This window comes from Rhodamnia argentea, chromosome 4, assembly GCF_020921035.1.
Source record: "Rhodamnia argentea isolate NSW1041297 chromosome 4, ASM2092103v1, whole genome shotgun sequence".
Taxonomy (NCBI): domain Eukaryota; kingdom Viridiplantae; phylum Streptophyta; class Magnoliopsida; order Myrtales; family Myrtaceae; genus Rhodamnia; species Rhodamnia argentea.
The window spans coordinates 16,786,420-16,808,272 of NC_063153.1; the positions used below are offsets into that span (position 1 = coordinate 16,786,420).

At 37.5% G+C, this 21,853-nt stretch overlaps 2 protein-coding genes and 1 pseudogene across 2 annotated transcripts; 2 read left to right on the plus strand and 1 right to left on the minus strand.

Moving 5' to 3' along the window:
• The first annotated feature begins 749 nt into the window (after window positions 1-749).
• Window positions 750-6,738, plus strand: LOC125314831 (receptor-like protein 9b). The gene is made up of 2 exons (XM_048278057.1): window positions 750-1,107; window positions 6,557-6,738. Exons 1-2 carry the CDS (start codon window positions 777-779, stop codon window positions 6,736-6,738), a joined length of 513 nt encoding a protein of 170 aa, XP_048134014.1. The 5' UTR covers window positions 750-776.
• Window positions 6,739-6,799: 61 nt separating this feature from the next.
• Window positions 6,800-11,509, plus strand: LOC115732551 (receptor-like protein 13). Its single transcript, XM_048278058.1, has 2 exons — window positions 6,800-6,920; window positions 9,212-11,509. Exons 1-2 carry the CDS (start codon window positions 6,800-6,802, stop codon window positions 11,386-11,388), a joined length of 2,298 nt encoding a protein of 765 aa, XP_048134015.1. The 3' UTR covers window positions 11,389-11,509.
• A 1,772-nt stretch (window positions 11,510-13,281) lies between these two features.
• Window positions 13,282-14,782, minus strand: LOC125314832 (annotated as a pseudogene).
• Between the last annotated feature and the right edge of the window lie 7,071 nt (window positions 14,783-21,853).

A 21,853-nucleotide genomic window follows, 5' to 3' on the forward strand; every position in this document is an offset into this window, starting at 1 on the left:
TTCGCTATTCGTCAATGGTCCATGAAAATGAAGTGTCCTTCATTTGAATTGTACAACCCAAATGGATCTGCTTCTATCGTGGCATAACAGTTACAAAAGATTCTTATTGAATTGCTAGTAAGATATCCTTGCATTGTTGCACGAATTTGAGAGTATATTTTCTCTCATTATTCTAAATATCGGTAGTTCGGCAGTTTTGTAGTCATTGCTACTTCAAATTAATTATAAGATATGTAGAATAATGATCGGTGTCGTCATCTTGTTATATCAAATCTATGAAAATTGCATGCATGTTTTTCTTTTGTAATGGTGAAGTCACTGATCATTATTATTTGGTCCCGCTCTCACGGCCCTTTTTTTATAACGCATCTTTATTTTGTTTTGAATCCCCGCTAAGTATCCATTTGGACAAGGAGCATGTAGATCTCAAAAACACGATGATCAATAGGTGGTTCGAGAGGATGATCAGCCACACTGATTTTTTAATTGATCGATAATAATCATTGTTTTTATCGTTCTTTGCAATACTAGTTTTATACTCTCGTATCTTTCTATTAGAGAAGTTATGGGTCAAGTCAAGGGCGATATTTATGGGTTTTGTGTATTGGCCCCAGCAGACTTTGAGTTTGGCCATGGTTGTTTCGTGGAGTTGACCCGACCGTGATAATTGCTCAAAAGGGAAAGACTCTGCCCATATAAATCAAAGGGTAGATGACCCTCATAAGTTTGCAGAAGAAGCAGAGAACCCACAAAACAAAACACCATCATACCTAAACATGAAGAAGTTTCTTTTATTGTGTTTGTTGGTGTTGATGGGGAGTGGAAGAAGCCTGGGGTGCTTGGAAGAAGAGAAGAACGCACTCCTCAAGATTAAGGCCGCCTTCAACCACCCGAATGGGTCTTCTCTTCCGTATTGGCGAGGCGGGGACGATGACTGTTGTGGCTGGGAAGGCGTGGTGTGCGACAACACCACTTCGCGGGTGACTCGACTATATCTGAACAATACACGCGATTGGGATTTGCCATGGAATTGGGTTATTGATGTGTCTTTATTCCTTCCTCTGGGGGACCTTCAAGTGTTGGATTTAAGTGGGAATATTCTCTCAGGTGACTCTCTCTCTCTCTCTCTCTCTTTTATTTGTTTTTTTTTCTTTTGTTAATGATGTTTCTAAGTAAGTAATCATTTACTTATCGTAAATCATACGAGAGTGTTACATACTACAAAGTGGATTTGAGCGAATTCTTTTATGGTTACCTCTTCCAATCATCTATATGTATCCGGACGCATGAACTCGTTCCGAGTTGGAGAAGGCAAATGGTTCCAAAATCCGAGCCACTCCACCTATGCATCCAGACATGAAAGAAAGCTAGAAAACTTGGTGCTTCAGTCTATTTAGACAGGGAAAGTCAAATAACGCATCCAATACAAATAGATATAAATAGTAAAAAGAAAATAGGTGACTATGTGATTCAGTCGACGTGACCAAGGTACATCTTTGAGAAAAAATAACATGAGATTCCTTTACAATTACAAATAACACAGAAATCCTTCAAACACTATCTCTATATTATTGAGATCCTCTATATTCATGATAATTATAAATTTTCTCTCTTGAAACCTATGTTGCGCCGACATGACACGGGACGCGGGACACGGCACGACACGTCGACACGTGATTCCACAAAAAATAAAGAATTTCAACACGTTAGGACACATTGTATATTAAATATTTATTTTTATATATACATAATAAATTATCAATTTCTTGAAGCAACATTGACACTCAGAACGGGAGTTCCACTTAGATATATTGAATTCTGAACGATGACAAAATAGTAATAAACTTTGTGGGAGGTGCTAGATTGGTGCTTAAGATTTTTTACATGAGATCTTGACCGTCAATTTGATCCAACAGTAGATCTTGCGAGATCTTCATCCTCGTCCTGGGTTGAGGAACCGATGTGGCCCACCCGCAATGGAAAGTGCGTGACAAACACGTACGGAAATAGGTTTATGATGAAAAGGGCAATCCGTGTCCCACATAGGCCAAAAAGTGGAGAAAGTGATGGAACGCTTCTTATAAAAAGGGGCGCAGTGCAATAGGCCGAACTAGATTGAAGGAATGGGCTGTGAGAAAGGCTGGAAGCCCATCGGTTTGGTGTAGATTTTATTTACACGTACAAGGCGTGTTTGAAGTGACATTGGGACCCGCGAATCTTAGGGTTTGTTTGGCAATGATTTTATTTTCAAAAAATGATTCTGATCAAAATCACTTTTTTTATTCTGTTTTCTGAATGTTCTCTAGTAATTGTTTAAAATTTTTGTTCCTGAAACAAAATTACAAAATTTCCGTTCCCAATTTGTCATTTAAATTAAATAATTATATAATCATATTTGATGGCAAAGAATAGGAAAAATAATCAAATAGTGATTATGGAGCAAAAAAAAAAAAATAGCAACAAAATTTCCGTTCTCAATTCGTTTGTCGATTTGTCATGAGTATGCAGTTGTTTATATTGTTTGAAAAGTAATTTGTATTACATTTACAGAATTTGTCTAAATCATTTGTTTGTTATTATTTCTTGTGACTTTTAGATTGATTACCAAAAAAAAAAAAATGAAAGAAAAGTTCCTCATTGTGCAACCGCCTATAGTTTTGCACTCTTGTAATTACACATCGTACAAGCTTACAAGACCTGCAACTCAACTACATTTTTTTTTTTTTCACTCGACTCGACAAATTTTTTGTGCGGCTCGAAAAATGGAGAAAAAATGGATATTTAGTTTGCAACGAGGAGGGTTGGGTCCTGTCTTTAATAAAAAAAAAAGATAAAAGTTGAAAAAACATAATAGGAAATAAAAAAAATACAAACTTAATTAGAATAAAAAAATATAAAAATTCGAAAAAAAAACATGCGTATTAGAGGTCCCATAATATATAAAAAAAATTAGATTTAAAAATTTTATAAAACTAATTTTTTAAATATCAATATAAATATAAATTGAATTTCAAAATAGGCTTAAAATTTTACAAAAAAAAATAATTTTTTTAAAAAAAGGGAGGGGAAGAATCTGGTGACGAGAATTTTTTTTCAAAATTTTAGCTTTTTTCAATCTTAATTATTTTTAATTATTTTTAAATTATTAAATTAAAAATCTAAATATTTTTTATTTCCTCAATTTATTAAATTTTTAATTTTTTTAATTAAATTTACTTTAAATAAAATTTTTAATTTAAGAAAATTAGTTTTTAGCAATTTTTAAAATTGAATTTTAATTTATTTTAATTTATGTAAAGTTGAAAATCCACTTGGACTTTTTTTTTTAAATAATACCATTTTATATTGAAAATTTAATTATAAGTATGAGGGATAAGTCATAAGTATATCGTGCAAAAAAGTGATTCCCAAAAATGTTCCAAAACACCGGAATCATCTTTTTTTTGCTTCTGAAAAGTGGTCCAAAAGTGTTCCCGGGACCGGAATCAAAATCATTTTTTTTTTCATTACCAAACATGTTTCTAATCCTTTTTTGTTTCTGGGAACAGAAACAGAGGATCGGAATCACCGCTAAACAGACCCTTAGCTTGTCCTATGTATCGATTGCGCGTAGGAAAGTTAGGCACTTGGTTGACAGCGTATCCTCCGATCGTGTCCAGCACACGTGTCCGACACGCATAAAATGTGTTTGAGAGCGTGTCTGTGTAACATAACTTGAAACACCTAAACAAAACGACCATGTAACGGTCCAAATTTATTTCCCATTTTTTTTCCTTATGCTTTTCATTATTTTTTTTTCTCTTTCCCCTTTTTCTACTTTCCCCTTCTCTTTTAATGAAGGAACTTATCAATTCAACCTTAAGCTTTCTAAAACTACATTTTAAACCTTTATCGCGAAAGCCCATTAATCTTTTCTGCCAATTGTACTTTGAAATTGCTATGTGATAGTCCAGCCATCGCCTACCTTCATATGTGACAAGGCCGGTGATTTGTCATGTACAACTCTTCATAAAATGATGTTGTTTTGCGTACTTTTTAAAAAATTTGGCCTTCTTTTTCATTTTCTTTTCTTTATTTTTCCTCGCTACTGTTTATCTTCTTCCTTAGAGAGCTGAGACCACTTAGTCGCTATGTCTCTACAACACCGCTGGTAGCGAATAATCCCTTAAATTTTTTTTATAGGTGAGTCATTTTTTCCTGCTCATTCAATGTCCCTCAAGATGTTGTGCTCTATATTAAGTGACCTCGATTGGTCATTTCAAACTCTTGGCTTTCTTCACTCACAAATGCAACTTCAAAGAGCTTTGGTTTTCGTACTTTTCGTTTGCTTGTTCGGAATTTTAGACGAGTCTATAGGCTCCGTTTGTTTCGCAAAAAATGTAAGAGTTTCGGAAAGTGTTTTTGAAAAGTTATTTTTCAAGAAAATGACAATATTTTTCGGTGTTTGGCTAAACTATGAAAATGACCCGAAAAATATTTTCCGTCATTTGGTATGGAATATCAAATTCGATATTCCTCCATGAACTGTTTTTAATTTTTTTAATTTTTTTTATTTTTTATTTTTATAAAAAAAATCAAAATTTTGAATTCTTTATTTTGAAAAAGAATGTTTTTTTATGCACTCAATCACGATTTTTATCTTCTTCATCGTCTTCAATCCAAGTTGAAGCCGTCGTCTTCTTCGACGCCTTCGGCGGCGGTGGCCCCTTCCACAAGACCCTGTCCACCTTGCGGTCCGCCTCTCCAAAGCCTCTGCCGTCCGCTCCCTCGCCTTCACCGGTGCCAACACTCCTGGTCTTGAACCATCGATTCCGTTGTCTTTTGGTGTCTGATTCTGAGTTCTATTTGCCCCATTGTTGATTTTAGTAGAATTGCGATCCTGGTTTTGTCATCTGCGATTACTAATGTAATGCCTCGCTCTTCGATGGAGTCATAGTTGCTCCAAAATGCTGCGTGGTGGAATTCGCTCCTGGAGGCGCTCTATCGGAGGAAAACCGAGATTGCGTCCGTCCTCCTCAAGCGCCTCCAGCGCTCCTTGGTCGAGCGCGAAGCTCGCCGATCTGGTGAGCCCCAAGCTCACCGGCCTCTGGCGAGCCCAAGATCGCTGGGATCGGGCGCCACAAACTTGTTGAGCCGAGTCATGGCCAATCGCGGGGTGGCTGGAGGAAGGAAGAGGTAGTGGTGGCTAGAGGAAGGAGCGACGGTTGGAGGAAGGAGGAACGAGGAGAAAAGAAAAAAAGAAAAAGAAAATAAAATTATAAAATAAAATTTTCAATTTCAATTTATTTAAAAATAAAAATTAACAAAGTGAAAAAAAAATAATTATTAACAAAGGAAGTGTGAAAGATAGGAGGAAAAAAAAGATTAGGAAAATATTTTCATTTCTCAAAAAAGGAAATTTTTCATTGACGGGAAAACACTTTCTTTAACCACTTATTTTCCGTCCCCTAAATGCCGAAAAATCCAAAAAATGTTTTTCAAAATGTTATTTTTCGTGAAACAAACAGATTGGTGCCTTAATTGCTTTCACGTTTTCCTCATTGCCACAAGTTGAAAATAAGAAGTGGCGAGAATGATAAGAATGAGGCTGTTATTAAGGAGCTCCAAGCTCAGAGCCCGTGGATCCCAGCAACCCCGGCCAACCCCATTTTGTCGTGGCCGAGGACAATCTGCTACATGGCTGTTGAGCTTGTAGCCGTTGAGATCCCGACAAACTCAATGGCCGTAGACCGAGGCTCCATATCTAGAGCCACCATGCCCATGGATGATGAATAGGAACTCTCTAAGGAAGAAGAGGACCAATAGAGTGGAAAATGAAAGGAAAGAAACAAGGTAAAGAAAAGAAAAGAAAAGGAAAACACAGAAAAAAATCATCAAATTATGCAAACACCACGTTGTTTCATCAATAATTATACATGTGAGATTGTCCGTCGTGTCATGTGGGTCAGTCATTCATGACGCGATGTCACGTCAGCAATTTTGTGCTATAATGGCCAAAAGGATTATATTGGACTTTCGTAGAAAGATATATGATCAAATTGGCAAATTTGAAGAATTTAGGATTAATTGATATACATAAAAAAATCAAGATTAATTCGGTAATTATCCCTTTTTAGTCTCTGTTTGCTCTCACTTCTTATCTCACATACAAACCCACCATGGACACTCACATAAGCGCCGCGACCCTTGAGCGGGCTGCCGTTTTATGAGGAGGCGGCGACCTCGCGCAAGCAAGCCAAAACTAATGCATGTTGGCACGTGACAATCACAAATGTAGAGTTAAAAAATGTCACGTGGGAAGCACACAATTATTTCAACTTTGCTAGTTAACTAAATATAATAAACACAGTTAAAAGGTACAAGCTACTTGTTTACCAAGTCACGTCACACAGACTTTCTTTATGTTTGAATATATCGGGCCAAACTGTATATTCTGCCTATGCAATTCTCCTCATCATGAACATATGTTTATTTCGACATATTGAGGATTGTTAGATAACTGATATTTATAGATGATTAACTAACCAATGCATGCGTGGATGTTTTTATTAACCAGAATTAAACGGAGCGTCATACCTGAAGAAATTGAAGAGGCTATATCTATCTTTCAATAATCTACAACGAGTCCCCTCATTGTACAAGCAAACTTCAGTGAAGACCCAAAATTTGTCTTCCATTCAGCTTGAAGGTACACGCAAAATAGAAGACCATGCCTTGACATATAAAGTTTGGTTTTGAGAACCTTTTGACAATCTCAGGTGTGAATCTGGAGGTGCTGGATCTTCACGATAACAATTTGATGAATGATTACCTCGATAACAATTTGATGAATGATGCCGTCACGGACATTACGAGGATAGCATCTCTTAAGGCCTTAGACATCAGTGGTTGTGAACTGAATGCATCAAAGTTACTAGAAGGTACTTTTCTGAAAATCCTCTAGTTTATCACCCTTTTAAAATAAGATTGTCTTGAAGATAGAAGACATGACTGCATTCTATTTGCCGTCCTCTAGATCATATTTTGGCCGCACATTTTCTTCAAGTAACTTAGTGCCAACAACATGTATCTAGATAAGTGATATTCTCTAGTTGTTTGGCTTATCCTTGAAATTGGAAGGATTTAGTTAAATGTCTATGCAAGCCATAAACAAACCCATGTCATGCTCCATGTTTTTATCGTGGATTCATGATGTCGGTGATCCTTAAACGTTTGGTCATTTACAATTTAATCCCTGATCTTTGAAGATTGAAGTTTAGGGCCCATGCTTTTACTTTTGCGCAACTTTCTTTCCCGGTCAATGTGAAGAATAGTGTAATGACAAAACAGATCCAATGAGTTTTTGCTAAAAAGATACAAATAGTCTGAGATAACAATATGCGAAAGGAGTTCAAATATCGTATAACCAATTTACATGCAAAAGTTCAGGAATCAAAATCAAACAATGCTTGAAGTTTATATCTTAAACGACAATGGTGATCATCTTCAGGCATTGAAAGTTTTAATAGATTTCAATGAGCCGAGGAGCCTAAAAATTTAAATGACACTAAAGCTCAAACAGATCAACCTTGATGGATGTAGATGTTTCGATTGGTTTTTACTTTTGTTCTTTTTGCTTATTCTAAATCTTGCAAATATTTCACTTTTACCTTCTTCTTTTTTATTCAAATCGGAAACACCGGCAACTGTGGAGACATAGTTTCTTGTATTATTTTTAAATTAAGTTACATGTCAGATTTTGATAGTATAGTAAAAAACAAATTAGTTTGTACATTTCACAAATAAAAAAAAAAAAAAAAAAGACGACCCCAAAGAAAGCAACAAAAGGCGCACATAATTTGCTGGTTATGGTAATACTTCTTGATTAAATAACCTATATGAATGCAACTACAGTAAGCAAGTCGAGTTTTTGAAATCTACTATTTGATTCTCAAGTATCACTTGATACTGATGACGAAGGAGAAAGGTTGCATTTGATTTGATAGTGACCATTATCAAAAGGCAAAGTACCATGGACACAAAAAATATCTTCCTTTCATAATCCTAACTATCTATATCGATTGATCTGATGCAAATATCATATCATTTTTGTTTTCTAATCTCTCTTATAACGAAATAAAAAAAATAAATATGCAAAAGGTTTAGCACTCAATTGAAAAAAAAAATATTTAGAACAGAATTAGCACAATTACAAATAGATTAAATGATTTTTCATTCCCCCCAGATTATCTCTCCTATTAATTTGACTTTTAGATCATGGATACAGAGGAAGGATATTCTTACATGATATAACTAAATTTGAAAGCAACTTATAAATAGTTTATCAAGAAAACAATCTCTAATAGTAGTTAATCATGGAATTTATTTAATTAAAAATAACTCTAAAACACATACCATTTAAAAATATTCTATTCATCATTTCAATTTTAGCTTATTTCATCACATGATTAACATTCACTTAGTAAATAAGTTTTAACTTTTTGGTTTGTCATTGAAGATTTTAACTCTTATTTGAATAATGTCGCTTGACAACTAAGCTTTCACATATCTACCATTTCATATATAGGTAAAGTCGGAGTTATGTTCGTTCATATGCCCATCATGTGGCAATTCACTTCGACTTATAAGCATTGTCTTATTAATTTGTCATCAACAAGCTTTTATCTTCATTGACTTTAATTTAAAAATAAGTATAAAAGAAAGCACCTCGAAAATCTTCGCACACGAATATTTACAGTTTATTTGCTTTCGCTTCCTCTAAAATTCAGTTACCTGAAATAGCTTATTTGATTTAAAGCATATATGTTTAACAAAAAAAATAAAAATGAAAAGAAACTTACCCAAATCCACTTAACTTGAAAGTGAGTTTTGCTCAATTTTGGTTTCAATGGTACCAATTCAAATAAGATTTCATTCATGGATAATGAGAAAATGATCTCGAGGTTAGACTTAGGTGAATGAAAATCACATTCAAAGAGTACGACATGGATAAGGAAATCTGCATAATTATAATTAAGCGTTTCTCCCATGCTTTGTTTGTCCAATTTAACGAATGTTTTTAGTTAGTGCATGTCATACCCAATGAGAAACACATCTCATGATGGATAAAGTAATTTATCCATTCTCGAGGCAAACCATGATCTCTGAGGTTTTTAATGATACGAGTACAATTTAGTGATGATACTCGGAGTGGCAATGTCCACTTCAACAGGCTTGTGTGGATTGAGAAACCTTGAAGAGTTGGATATCAATTCTAATGGATTTTGGGGCCCTCTTCCTCCCCGCTTCTGCAATCTGACCTCACTCCGGGCACTTGATGTGTCGTATAACAATTTTAGCGGGGCCATTCCTTCATGTCTGCTCCATAATCTGAAGTCACTTGAATATACTAGCTTCTCTGGAAATGCCTTTGAAGGCTCACTTTCGCTTGCTTCCTTGGCCAATACTTCTAACCTTGAGGTATTCCACCTCATCGACAACCGCAATCGTCCGGAAGTAAATACGGAAGAGCCCGCTTGGTTCCCTTCATCTCAACTGAAGGTGTTTGGTTTATCCAATTGTGTGCTCAACAAAGACGCGAATGGTGTCATTCCCAGCTTCTTAAAACAACAGCGTGACTTGATAAGTGTTCAGCTCAACCACAATGGAATGAGAGGAAATTTTCCAAATTGGCTATTGGACAACAATGTGAATCTAGAGCAGTTCGGACTCCAAGGCAACAATTTGTCGGGTGCTTTTCATTTGCCTTCCAATTTGAATCTTGACAGCATGTCGTGGTTCGATGTGTCTGCTAATAACATTGAAGGAGAGCTTCCATCCTGGATTGGTTATATCCTCCCGAATTTGTCCTATTTGAATTTCTCAGCAAACTTATTGGAAGGTAGAATCCCTTCCTCCATGGGCAATATGCAACAACTGCATATATTGGACTTGTCGAATAATGGCCTCGTGGGAGAGATACCAGAGCCACTGGCCGAAAATAGTACGTCACTTCGTCTGTTGAAACCGTCAGGCAACAACTTGCAAGGCCAACTACCACCGAGGTTGTTTAACTTGCCGGGGTTGACATATTTGTATTTGGACAATAATCGTTTCACAAGGGGCATATCGCCTGGCAAATTAAATGGCTCCTCGTTGCAAGTTTTGGATGTAAGTAACAATTCCCTATCCGGAACACTTCCTAATTGGATCGGAGATATTGAATACTTGAAAAAGCTTATGCTATCAAGTAATTTATTGGAAGGCCCTTTGCCATTGAGCTTCTGCAACTTGCATCATCTTGATCTTTTAGACCTTTCAAGTAACAACCTTGGACCGAATATACCCCCATGTGCCAATGTTACAATTACGAGGTTCTTGCATTTAGCAAATTATACACTTGAAGGGTATTTCCCTAAGTTTCTCTCTAGAGCTTCATTGATTGTCACATTGGATCTTAGACACAATGCATTGTCAGGTGAGGTCCCCAGTTGGATTGGTTCGCTTAGGAATTTGAAGGTTCTTCTACTGCAAGGAAACAACTTTGAAGGTTCAATCCCTTCAGATCTGTGTCTGTTGAAAAACATGAGCATATTGGATCTCTCTCAAAATAATCTTTCTGGACAAATTCCTTCATGTTTGGAAGACTTGACATTTGGAAAGGATGGGGTATCTATAAATGCATTTGCTATGGGGATAGTGGCGTATCAGTTGGGATCTTACCCATATGAGGGTAGGTTCAATTTTGTTTATTTGGATTATGAACAATACGCAAGTTTCGAAAAGTTTGACTTAGAAAAAGTAAACTTTATGACAAAGAGTAGGCTGGAATCTTATAAGGGCAGCATTCTACGACTCATGTCGGGAATGGATCTCTCGCAGAATAATTTGACTGGCTTTATTCCTCCAGAGCTCGGCCACTTGAGTGAACTTCGAGCCTTGAACCTGTCGCACAATCATTTGACGGGACCCATCCCAGAAATGTTTTCCAATTTAAAGAATGTAGAGAGCTTGGACATGTCCTACAACAGCTTAATCGGTCCCATCCCTCCACAACTGATGGAGCTCTACGCCCTATCAGATTTTAGTGTTGCTCACAACAACTTGTCAGGCAGGATACCAAACGGAAGATTTCAATTTGGAACTTTTGATAAAGCAAGTTATGAAGGTAACCCTCTTCTTTGTGGAGCACCATTAACAAGCTGTGATAACTCAAATCAAGTACTGGGGACACCGCTATCTTTTAATCATACCAGGGAGGATGACTCTTGGAGAGAAGCCTTCCTGTGGAGTTTTGCAGGATCATATGTTGTGGCATTCCTTGGGGTGGTTCTTTTTCTCTACCTACACCCGTACTATCGGTACATGCTGTTCGAGCTTGTTCGTAAGCTTATCCCATCTTTTCCCTAGTAGAGATTGTTCTCCTAAGCATTTTTTGATGGAAAAATAGGATGAAAGAATGGAGGACCTTTATGTAATAGGATTGTATGCATTTGAGTCTTTATTTTGCATTTTGAACGCTTGACTCCTATGAGTGTTCGTGTTGTATTCCTTGTCTTGCTAATTTGAATATGTATGTGAATGGAGAGAAAACAGTTCAGTTCAACACTGAAACAAATCCGGCATTGACAGATTCCTACAAATGTTACCCAAGATGTGAAATATCTGATGTTTACCAACCGGGGTTTAGTGTCTCAAGACAAGATCCTACTCGCATAAACGATTGGGCGCAGAAAAATTGCTCCAATTTGACGATGAAGGCATGCACTGCAGGACCACTGCTCTGCAGCTTGAGCCCACCTTTGATGCAAATTTATTTTATGAGCGACTGTCTTCTGCATATGTATCAGAATCAATGATTGTGCCTGCGTTTTTTTTTTTTTCCATCACCTTAGTGTCGTTTCATAGTTAACCAACATAATGCCGTGCTACATATATTGCGGATACTGAATCAGGCAATGGTGCAATGCAACAGTTCCACATAAAAACGCGAAGTGTTCTTCGCTAGTGTTGTGCATGAGGAGTTCAATGGTGTTGATACCGACTATTGCAAAATAATGTGAATCGGATCGAGTTAAAACTCACTGGCAACAACTTGTCGGATGCTTTTCATTTGTCATCCAAGTCCAATCTTGTCCATATGTGTTGGTTCTCTGCATCTGCCAATAGGATCGAAGGAGTGCTTCCATCTCAGATTGATTCCATCCTTCCAAATTTGTTGTACTTGAACCTGTCAAGGAACTCGATAGGTAGAATCCCTCCTTGGATAGGCGATATGAAATTGTTGATGACATTAGATTTGTCCAATAGTGGCCTCAGGTGGGAGATGCCAGAGCCATTGGCCGTAGGTTGTGTCTCTCTATTTGTACTAAAAAACTGTCAGGCAACAACTTGCGTGGCCGGATGCTACCAATAACTACTAACTTGACAGCTTGAAATATTTGTAACCGGAAGACAATTAATCACTGGGGTATATCACCAGTTAGTTTGGATAGCTCAGGCTTAAGTATTTTGGATCTTAGTGATATTTCTTGTCCGGACCAATACCATATTGGATTGATGATATTCAACTACTGGAATTTCTGATGTCGCAAGGAAACTTGCTGGGTGGTCCTTTATCACTGAGCTTCTGCAAATTGTATTCTCTCGTTATTTTATACCTTTTCATGATCCTTTGAACTTGGTTACGGCGAATCTCAAAACAATTTGATAACGGGTTCTGTTGTTTTTGGACTTAACTTCAATGACAGTTGTACGTTACACCGGAGTACCATAGAAGTGGCCGATTTTGCGGAGCCAGACCGGCTGTTAAACTAACTTTGCCAGTACGTAGGCGATTCTTCCGTCATTACTGCCGGAATGACGCTTCGCCGAAGCTGCAAATTAGATCATCTGAGTTTCTCTGTTAACTAACAATGGCTCCTTTTTGGACTTCCAAATTCTTCATGGCTTACGCTTCTTTTAGACATTTTATTATTTAACCGCAGAGCTTTGATAGATGCAGAGATAGCAGATGGGCTAAAGCAAGTTCCATGTCTGCAAATTCTATCTGCTTACATCTGCTGCTTTTTCCCCAACCCTATTAGGTAGAGACTCTTAATAGTTCTATATGTTGTATTGGTTCATAATTTATCTTTCAAAATTCACCACACAAAGCACAAAATGATTCACCATCCTCCTGCTCTGGCTTCCTTCTGTCGTGTAGACGACGATACAGAGCTCAACAAACTATGCTCATGGCGGTGGTGCTCTTTAGCAAAAACAGGAAGCGCAATAGTAGAACTACCACAGCACAGAAGAAGATGAAAGCAGAAAAGATTATCACCCATAGATGATCACATTGTAAATCACATCTTCCATGGAAAACCAGAAAAATTACGACAAATACAATCAGCATTCCCGCTTCTCTTTTAGATGCAGAGGCATCTCCTCTGTCCTGGAGCGCCATCTCTTCTTTGGGCCTTTTGATTTGGGGTGTACACACACACTAACGACATAATATCATGAAACCCCAGCAAATTGCTCGCACTCGGTTCAATCGAAATGAATTGAATTTTGACTAAATTTTTGTATTGTTACACAGTTTTGTCACACCCGACTCTATCTCACCACTGTAAGAGCAACAGAGTAGCCCCATAATGAGCCAACGCACCCATGATCACAAACACATGAAATATCTGATGGCGGTGACCAGCAAGGTTGAACCAACCCGGTTTTAGCCTCTCAGGAATCCTGTTAACATAAAACAAAGTACCTGTAATGTAAGACAGTGCCATGGCCAACTCATAAGCAAGCGTGATCAGGCACTGGGGATTGCTCCAATTCACAATGCAGGCATGGATAGCCGGTATGATACCGAAGAACCCCATGGACGAGAAGAGCATTGCCCGAAACACCCGGAATTTCCCAGTAGAAAGAGAAGGGGCAAGCAGCATCACGACGGTGAACGAGGTGATGACTGGATGTTCAGTTGCCAAAGGTATATCAGTTGCCAATGGGGCTCGCACTGGAAAATATAGTAGATTGGGGGGAAGAACGAGGTGATGACTGGATGTTCAAGCAGTGTGAGTGGCATGAGAAGAGGTGGCAAATGCTGCTCGAGAAAAGGAGTAGAAGAAAATGAAGATTCAAATGCCAATTTCGATGGTCGATTGCAAAAAAGGTTATCCAATGAAACATTGCACAGTATGGTAGGATTGTAACTTGAATCTATCTTCTAGCAATGCTTTTGAAGGTTCACTTTCAGTCGCTTCGCTTGCAAGCAACCCTAAACTTCAAGTATTCGATCTCGTCCATGTTGACACATAAATTTTTATCAACAAGTGAAAGATGCATTTTCGCAAAGTAAATAGATATATTGATAAAGAACCAACCCATCCTTTAAGTTCGGCCTCAACCAAGCCCATCAGAATACGGCGGCCCATCAAGCACCAGGCCTCTCTTACAAGTCTAATCCATAAATCTCATAAAGGCTTCAGTTCTGGGACGGAGAAGACGAAGAGCACTGATCGGCGATTTTGTTCGGAAGATCAAGTTGTCCTTCAAAATTAGCCTCTACGGAGCTTAAATCTCTTCAGATCTGATGCGTTTCCTCTAAAGGAGCTACGCTTCTTTCTGTCTCGCTGACTCGCCACCAATGGCGACGATCAATCTCCTTTCGAGACTCTGGTCGTCTCTCCTCTGTCGGAAATCTGTGCGACCTCGTCTCGGAGCCGAGAAGCCAGAGCAAGTGCATACGCACAAACAGGAGGCAAAGCCTCCCCCCGGATCCATCAAGACCGCTCCGGACAACCAGAGGCACCATATCTTCGTGCGGAACGGGGCCTCTGACGGTCACGGCGACTGCTTCGGCTCACTTCTCTGTGTTTGGAATTTGCGGCAATGAACGGGAGTATAATCCAGCGATTCCGAAGACAGTGCGAGATTTAGTTCCATTTGAAGAAGGCGAAGGCGAGGCTGAACTATGCATAATGGGTGACGGATTCTGAGGGCCTGCCGAATGCTACTATTGGGGTTACGGATTGTGCTTAGAAAGTGTTCGACGAATTGTCTGAACCAGGAGAAACGAGAGTAACAGCGCTCTTACTTCGATTCCTTGTTACTGGTCCTCGCCAAAATTTGTCGACTAACATTGGTGGATAGAGGAGGATAAAAATTTTATACAATTGTTATGTCGCTTTTGATTTTCTGAATAATAGTGACGACTAATTTTTTTTTTTTAAATTTTTGGGTCAAAATAAGGCACCAATCTTCGCGCCTGTGCCTCTCAAGTGCTGCCTTTCCTTATGCTATTATTACCTTAAAAAATATTGATGGTCAATTCTAAGAAAACTTTTTTGACCAAAAAAATAAATTCTAAGAAAACTTTGATTCTTGTCTCTGGTGAAGGGATACAAGCCATGGTGTACGGAGGAAGATCACCCGATTTTATATTCAACAGGGAGGTTGTTTTTGACAAATCTATCATGTTTTAGAAGAAGAGTGGGAAACTTAATTATGGAGAAAGATATGAACGTATTTAGATACAGGTGGAGCTTCAAGGAGAAATTGAAAGATGGTCGACAATTGAGCTTGCTTCTATTAATGGCATTGCATTTTGCAAGATGTTAGTGATACACAGGGAGATTACTAAAAGAGCTGGAGAGGCAATGTGGTCATTATGAAGTTAATTAGGTGTTCAGTAGAAGTCAAAGATAGAGCTTGAGAATCGAGTTCATTGATGACCGACAATTCTGCGTGAGATATCCCATGTCGGAGCGAATGTGAGCATGAACAAACTTCTTTCGATGAAAAATCCCGTGGACATGTGAACCACCTTCATTCCTCTAGATAAGTCCATCCTCTACTTGAGCTTAATAGACGTCTGTGATGCTTGAGTGCCCGTCGGGACGTTGGAGAGCCAATATAGATGATGAACACAATGACTTAGGCTCAAATGTCAAGCCGAGGTAGAGAACAGTTAAAGTATATATTGTTTGGGCTTATATATACAAAACCCGACCCGAATTGGATGAGGTGGACTTGAATTCTTGACTGAATGTTGAAGGTCTACCAAGATAAGGGTTTTTACTTAACTTTATCTATTTTCTTTGGAGTGGTCACAAACATGTTAATATCTAAGAATGATCAACCAAGAGATTGACTCCTTGGAACGTCGTATAAGTAACGCCACCGTTGATGGGAGAAGTGTCAGAAAAGTCCTAAACCTATTGTATTAGTGCCAATTTAGTTCTAAACCTTTTTTTGTGCTAATTCAGTGTTAAACCTTTTGTATTAGTGCCAATTACATCCTAAACCTTTTATTAGTGCTAATTCAATCCTAAGCATTTTGCATTTGTGCCAATTTAGTCCTAAATATTTTATATTTATGCTAATTGAATTAATCCGATCAATTTTAGCCAAAAATTACCGATATGAATATCGATTGTCCTACGTGGCACGGCAAACGCTGACTTGGATATATTTTTTTAATATTATTCTATAATTTAAAATAATTTTTAAGCATTTTTTGGTTTTTTTAAAAATATTTTTAGAAATTATTTAAAATGTAAAAAAAATACTTAAAAAATACTCACGTCAGCACCACCAGGGCCATGTAGGACAATTGATATCCGCGCCAGTGATTTTCGACTAAAATTGACCGGATTGATTCAATTATTATAAATACAAAATAATTAGGACTAAATTGGCACTAATGCAAAATATTTAGGATTGAATTGACTCCAATAAAAGGTTTAGGACTAAATTGGCACCAATACATAAGGTTTAGGACTGAATTAACACTAATGCAATATGTTTAGGACTTTTTTAATATTTTTCCCCACTGTTGATGGGTCGTATAAAGAGAATGGTTTACTTGTCTTGTTTTTAGCCGCATAAAATGAAATAGAAGTAGGATGAACGGTAATGGTTTTCCTTTGAAGCCGCGTTAGAGGGCTCTGAGAAGTGCTTGACCGTGGACTCGAAAAAGCGGCACAAAGAGAGGAGACAAACCCTGGACATTGGGATATAATTTAGACACGGGAAATCTCTAGTGATACTCGAACCGTCTCACATAAATTTCTAGTGTCTTTTGTTATTTTTCGCTTGTTACTATAATAATTCCGTATTAGTTTAATTGCAAGATCTATGAGCATTTTCGCGTTATATTACAACACCCGTGTTATACATAATATATTTTTAAGGACGTAAGAGCATTCATGGTTATTATTGAACGTTCAATTTCCACGAAGAACTTGATCGGTTTTATTTTAGTAATTGAATCTACATAAGGTGTCATTTTCATGTCCTTCATTCTCATCGGAGTTGAAATGGTTTGGCACACTTTTCGATGGAAAATTTCCAGGTCACGGCAAGCTTTAAAGACCACACCGGAGGAGAAGATGTGTCGCGTCTTTACACAAAGTGGAAGGAACAAGAACGTCAAATCTTCTTAGTAAATAAGTTTTTAACTTTTTGGTTTGTCAATGAAGATTTTATATCTCATTTGAATAATTTTCACTTAATAAGTAAGTTTTCACCCATCCACCATTTCATATATTGCTCGTTTGTGGCAATTCCTTCGACTTAAAGCATCGTCTTTATTATTTTGCCATCAACAAGCTTTTATTTTTAATGAGTTCAAATTTAAAAAATAAGTATAAAGAGAAAGTACCTCGAAAACATTTTCCGGGATGTATCTTTTTTCTAACTTTTATCTCTCATTCATTTTAAATTTGAAAAAGAAAAGTAAATAAAGACAATATATCTCAAAATATAAATTTAACCGTTTGATGTAATTAGTTTACTCCACATATGCCGCTTCACTCACGCATGTAATTGCCACGTGCATCAATTGCGGAGAAAATTTGCCACATGGGATGCATTCGGCCAACATATGTTCTAAACTATCGATTTGTTATTCTTAAGACTTTTATCTCTTTAGACTTAATATGAAAATAAAAAAAAATAAAGATAAAATATCTTCAAATAAGTTATGTTATTCCGAGATTATCTCATGCGAGAATTAAATCTTAAATCTAAATATACTAAATGCATTAAACTAATCTGACCAGCAAGCGGCGACATTTTCTAATGTTAATTTTTTTTTATAATTTTTTATTTTATTTTCCTCGCCGGAGGCTAGTAAAGTCGACCTAACCGGCCCTTGCCCTTGGAAATTCGTTGGGCTCAACAGCCGGCTGAAAGAAGAAGGAAGAAGGACGAAAAAAGAAAGAGAGAAAAAGGAAATAAGAAATAAGAAAAGTTCATAAATGTCAAAAATCGGCTATGTCAGCGCCGCTCGTGCCACGTCAACGATTTCTTGAATTGCTTTACTTGTTTAAGGTAATTTTTTAGGTTTCATCACCAAGAACCTCGACTCGTTAACCTTCCTGTCATGGACATAAGACATGCGGATGCCTAACGGACTGCCTACTGCCTAGGCATCTCAACATGCAATTTTTTTTTTTCTTGTTCGCTCACTAGCAGCAGGTAAAAGATGTCGGTGTTGTTTTTAGATGGCTGAATGAATGAATAAGCTTGCCCTCAGGTTAGAAAATTTCCTGCTCGTTTTCTCTGCGTTTGGTCTCGTCTTTTCCCAGCCGGTGACCAGTGGCTCATACCTTGTTCACAGCAGGAGTAGTAAGGCAACTCTCAACTTGCGGCCATAAAAATTTCAAACCACCTTTTGTAATGTTATTTATTTATCTCCTCTCATCACCGTCTTGAAGTTTTAGAATTTTCATAACTTTTCTTCAAAGATGGTGCTTTGGCATTACTTCAAGGAGAAGCATCCTACTAATTATAGGAGGATAAATTGGCTAGGATTTTCTGCTTGAGAACACGACGCGACATTGGGAGCAGGGCCACCTAAATACTACTTTTGGAACTCAATCTATCTAGAACAAATCAAGTCGTTACCAATGATATTTGAACATGACATAATTTTGTGTAGCATAATATGTGTATCGAAACATATATTTATCTTTCGTAATGAGAAATGCCCTTTACCTAGCAATATGATTTAATTCAATCATTTTCAGCTTGGCTTCGAGTGATACGAGTTGTATTAGTAACGTTTATGAGTCTTTTACAAAAAGCTCAGAAGAGCACCCATTGGAGGGCATTTCGGTAAGTGAGCTCTATGACATTAATTTTTTTTTTTTGCCACAATTATGACGTTAATCAAGTTGTTCGTTTTACGGGAATTGGTCAACAGGTCACCCGAGTCTTGGCCAATCCCAAATAGGCAAATACTTCTGGATGATGCGATGACCTGTTACTTTTCGTACTCATTTAGTAGATTAACCATGAACTTGGTCAACATGGAATTACATGAACATAAACATTCGGCAGAGTTCTGTTCATCCGATTTCGATGAAGAGGTGAACAAATTGATGGCTATCATAGCCTCTTTGAAAGAAAAATTATACGTTCGCACATCAGTATTAGCATATTTTGAGAATTCGCAGGTGCAAGACTCGAAGAAAATAAAAAGCAATAAGTAAAAGTAACAAATAGACCCTATGTGTCCCCACTCCACAATCATATGTTTACTCGCACCACGCTGGGTTTTTAAGCGGGGTTTCCAAGACCGACCGGGGTCTGCTTTCCTCCTTCAGCATACGGTGAAGTTGGTACTCATTTGTATCTTGATTCATTTTCTATGAGTTGAAAATCTGTTCAGCACCACTTGCGTTGATTGGAGTGGAGAATTTTTCCAAACATCTCAATTCCAAACTTCCCAACCAGATTTCCTTTAGTTGGTAATATGAATGCAATCAATATTTATTTCGGAGATAATAACTTGCCAGACCTTGAGAATTACATGTGGTGGGATATATCGCAATTTTGGCTTATACCGCTACCGGTTTACTCGTTGAAACATTTCAGGCGAATTCTATAACAAATTTTGGCTTATACAGCGATCGTAAAGATCCATAAGATCAATTGTGGGATTAAACAGAGAGTAAATCGCTTTTCAGCAATTGGAATAGAAAGCTAACATTTAAGAGGACATCACTATGGCAGGCAGTCGGTAAGTTGATACCCAACAGATAACGGTCAAAAAGCAATCGAAGGCAGAGATATGCGGAATACTAAAAGGGACGTCTTCATCGGCAAGCATCAAATGTAGCAAAGAGAATAAATGAGTGAGTGACTTTACGTACCCAGCTGGACCGTCCTGATCAGCCAAAACCTGCCTCCTTTTCTTCAGCTTCTTTGGCAGCTTAGGCTGGCCCAACGCCAACATCACCAAGGGAAGCCATGGCTGGTGCCTCCTCAAACTTCGCGAAGGTGATCCACACTTTCAGATGCTTAGTCCGATCTAATAATCTCTCATAAAGTTCCCCTTATTTTTGTCGAAATTAACCTGTCACATATCTCTAAATCAATGTGTGCCCGTTATCGAAAGACAACTACCTTACTACCGGTTATTCTCCCAATTAGACAGCACACATCAACAATAACTTAAAAAAATACAACTCTGTAAATTCATCATAATTGTCTCCGCAGTCAACAACTTGGAGCTCTAGAACCATTAAAAGATTTAACATTATATGAAGGACATGGATCTTATTGGTTAAATTAGAAGTTTGAGAACCATATTGCACATTTGGCTAAAGTTTGGGGATCATATTCAAAATTAAAAATTTAAGAACTACATTGCACATTGGATCCAAGTTCATTGACCATTGATGTCATTATATTTTCAAAATACAATAATATGATTCCCTTTCGACTTCGAGTCATACGTATTTTTTGGCAAATAAAATAAAAGCATGCCTTTTCACCCAATATTGTTAGGGTTTTTGAGTGTGAGATGAGGTTGACGAGGGTATAACTATAATGGATGGAATAAGAAAAAGTAATACTGCAATCTTTCCCAAATAAGTGGAATCATATCAATGACCAAAAGAAGGAAACAATAAATGAAGTAACAATTTTCTATATTCGGACGTGCCATTGTTATTTCCTCTTTCTTCTTTGCCCAATTCTTTATTTTTCTGTGTTTTCTTTTTGGTTAGAGCACGATAGTCTTTTGATCAATAAATCTGACTGATATCTTATCGAGAAGTCCCAGCTGTAATACTTCCTAATTCAACTTCCCTAAAACTTTCCTACTTCAATTGCAACGGAATAATCTTAGCCGTAATACTTTCTATTTCAATTTCCCTAAAAATTTCCTAATTCAACTGAAGCTGAGACTTATATATTTTGTGATCTCTTCCCTAGGGATGAGCATGGTTCCAGGGTAGAACCGAGAACCTGGAACCGGAACCTGTACGATCCGGTCTAGTTCCAGGTTTCAAGTTATGCAGGGTAGGTTCCAGGTTCCAAAAATTGAGGAACCTGTTTCAACGGATAGGGTCCAAGTTCCACTACCTAGAACCCGAAACCCGAAACCCTGGACCTTAGATTCGAAATAAATTTTTATATTTTTCTTGATATATGTTTTTGCACGATCATACAATATTCTATGGCATCCGATGACGAGTGTATAATTTGGAGCCAAACAAATTTTTAGGTTTCGAGTTCCAAAAAATGATAAACGTGTTCTAATGGATTGGTTTCGGGTTCTAAATGTAACATGTACAGAGTCTAAAATCATTCATCTCTACTTTCTCTTAGATGTTGTAGTGTTCACTCTCATTTTGCTCAACTAAAAATGAAAAAAAAAATAAAAGAAAATAAAAGAAATTGATAGGTTCTTGGGTACCCTGGAACCGACCCTAGAACCTATGACATGGTAGGTTACGGGTTTCAAGATATGACGGGTAGGTTCCAGGTACCTATTCTGATAGGTAGGTTCCGGGTTTTAGGTTCCAGGTGGAACATGTAAAGAACCTGGAACCGCTCACCCTTACTCTTCCCTAAATTCTCAGCATTCTTC

Bases quoted from the DNA above. Each gene is read 5' to 3' on its own strand.
- LOC115732551 (XM_048278058.1), top strand. From the start codon at position 6,800: ATGAATGATTACCTCGATAACAATTTGATGAATGATGCCGTCACGGAC. The intron at 6,921-9,211 runs GTACTTTTCTGA...CCACTTCAACAG, and splicing joins TGCATCAAAGTTACTAGAAG to GCTTGTGTGGATTGAGAAAC.
- LOC125314831 (XM_048278057.1), top strand. From the start codon at position 777: ATGAAGAAGTTTCTTTTATTGTGTTTGTTGGTGTTGATGGGGAGTGGA. The intron at 1,108-6,556 runs GTGACTCTCTCT...TTTATTAACCAG, and splicing joins AAGTGGGAATATTCTCTCAG to AATTAAACGGAGCGTCATAC.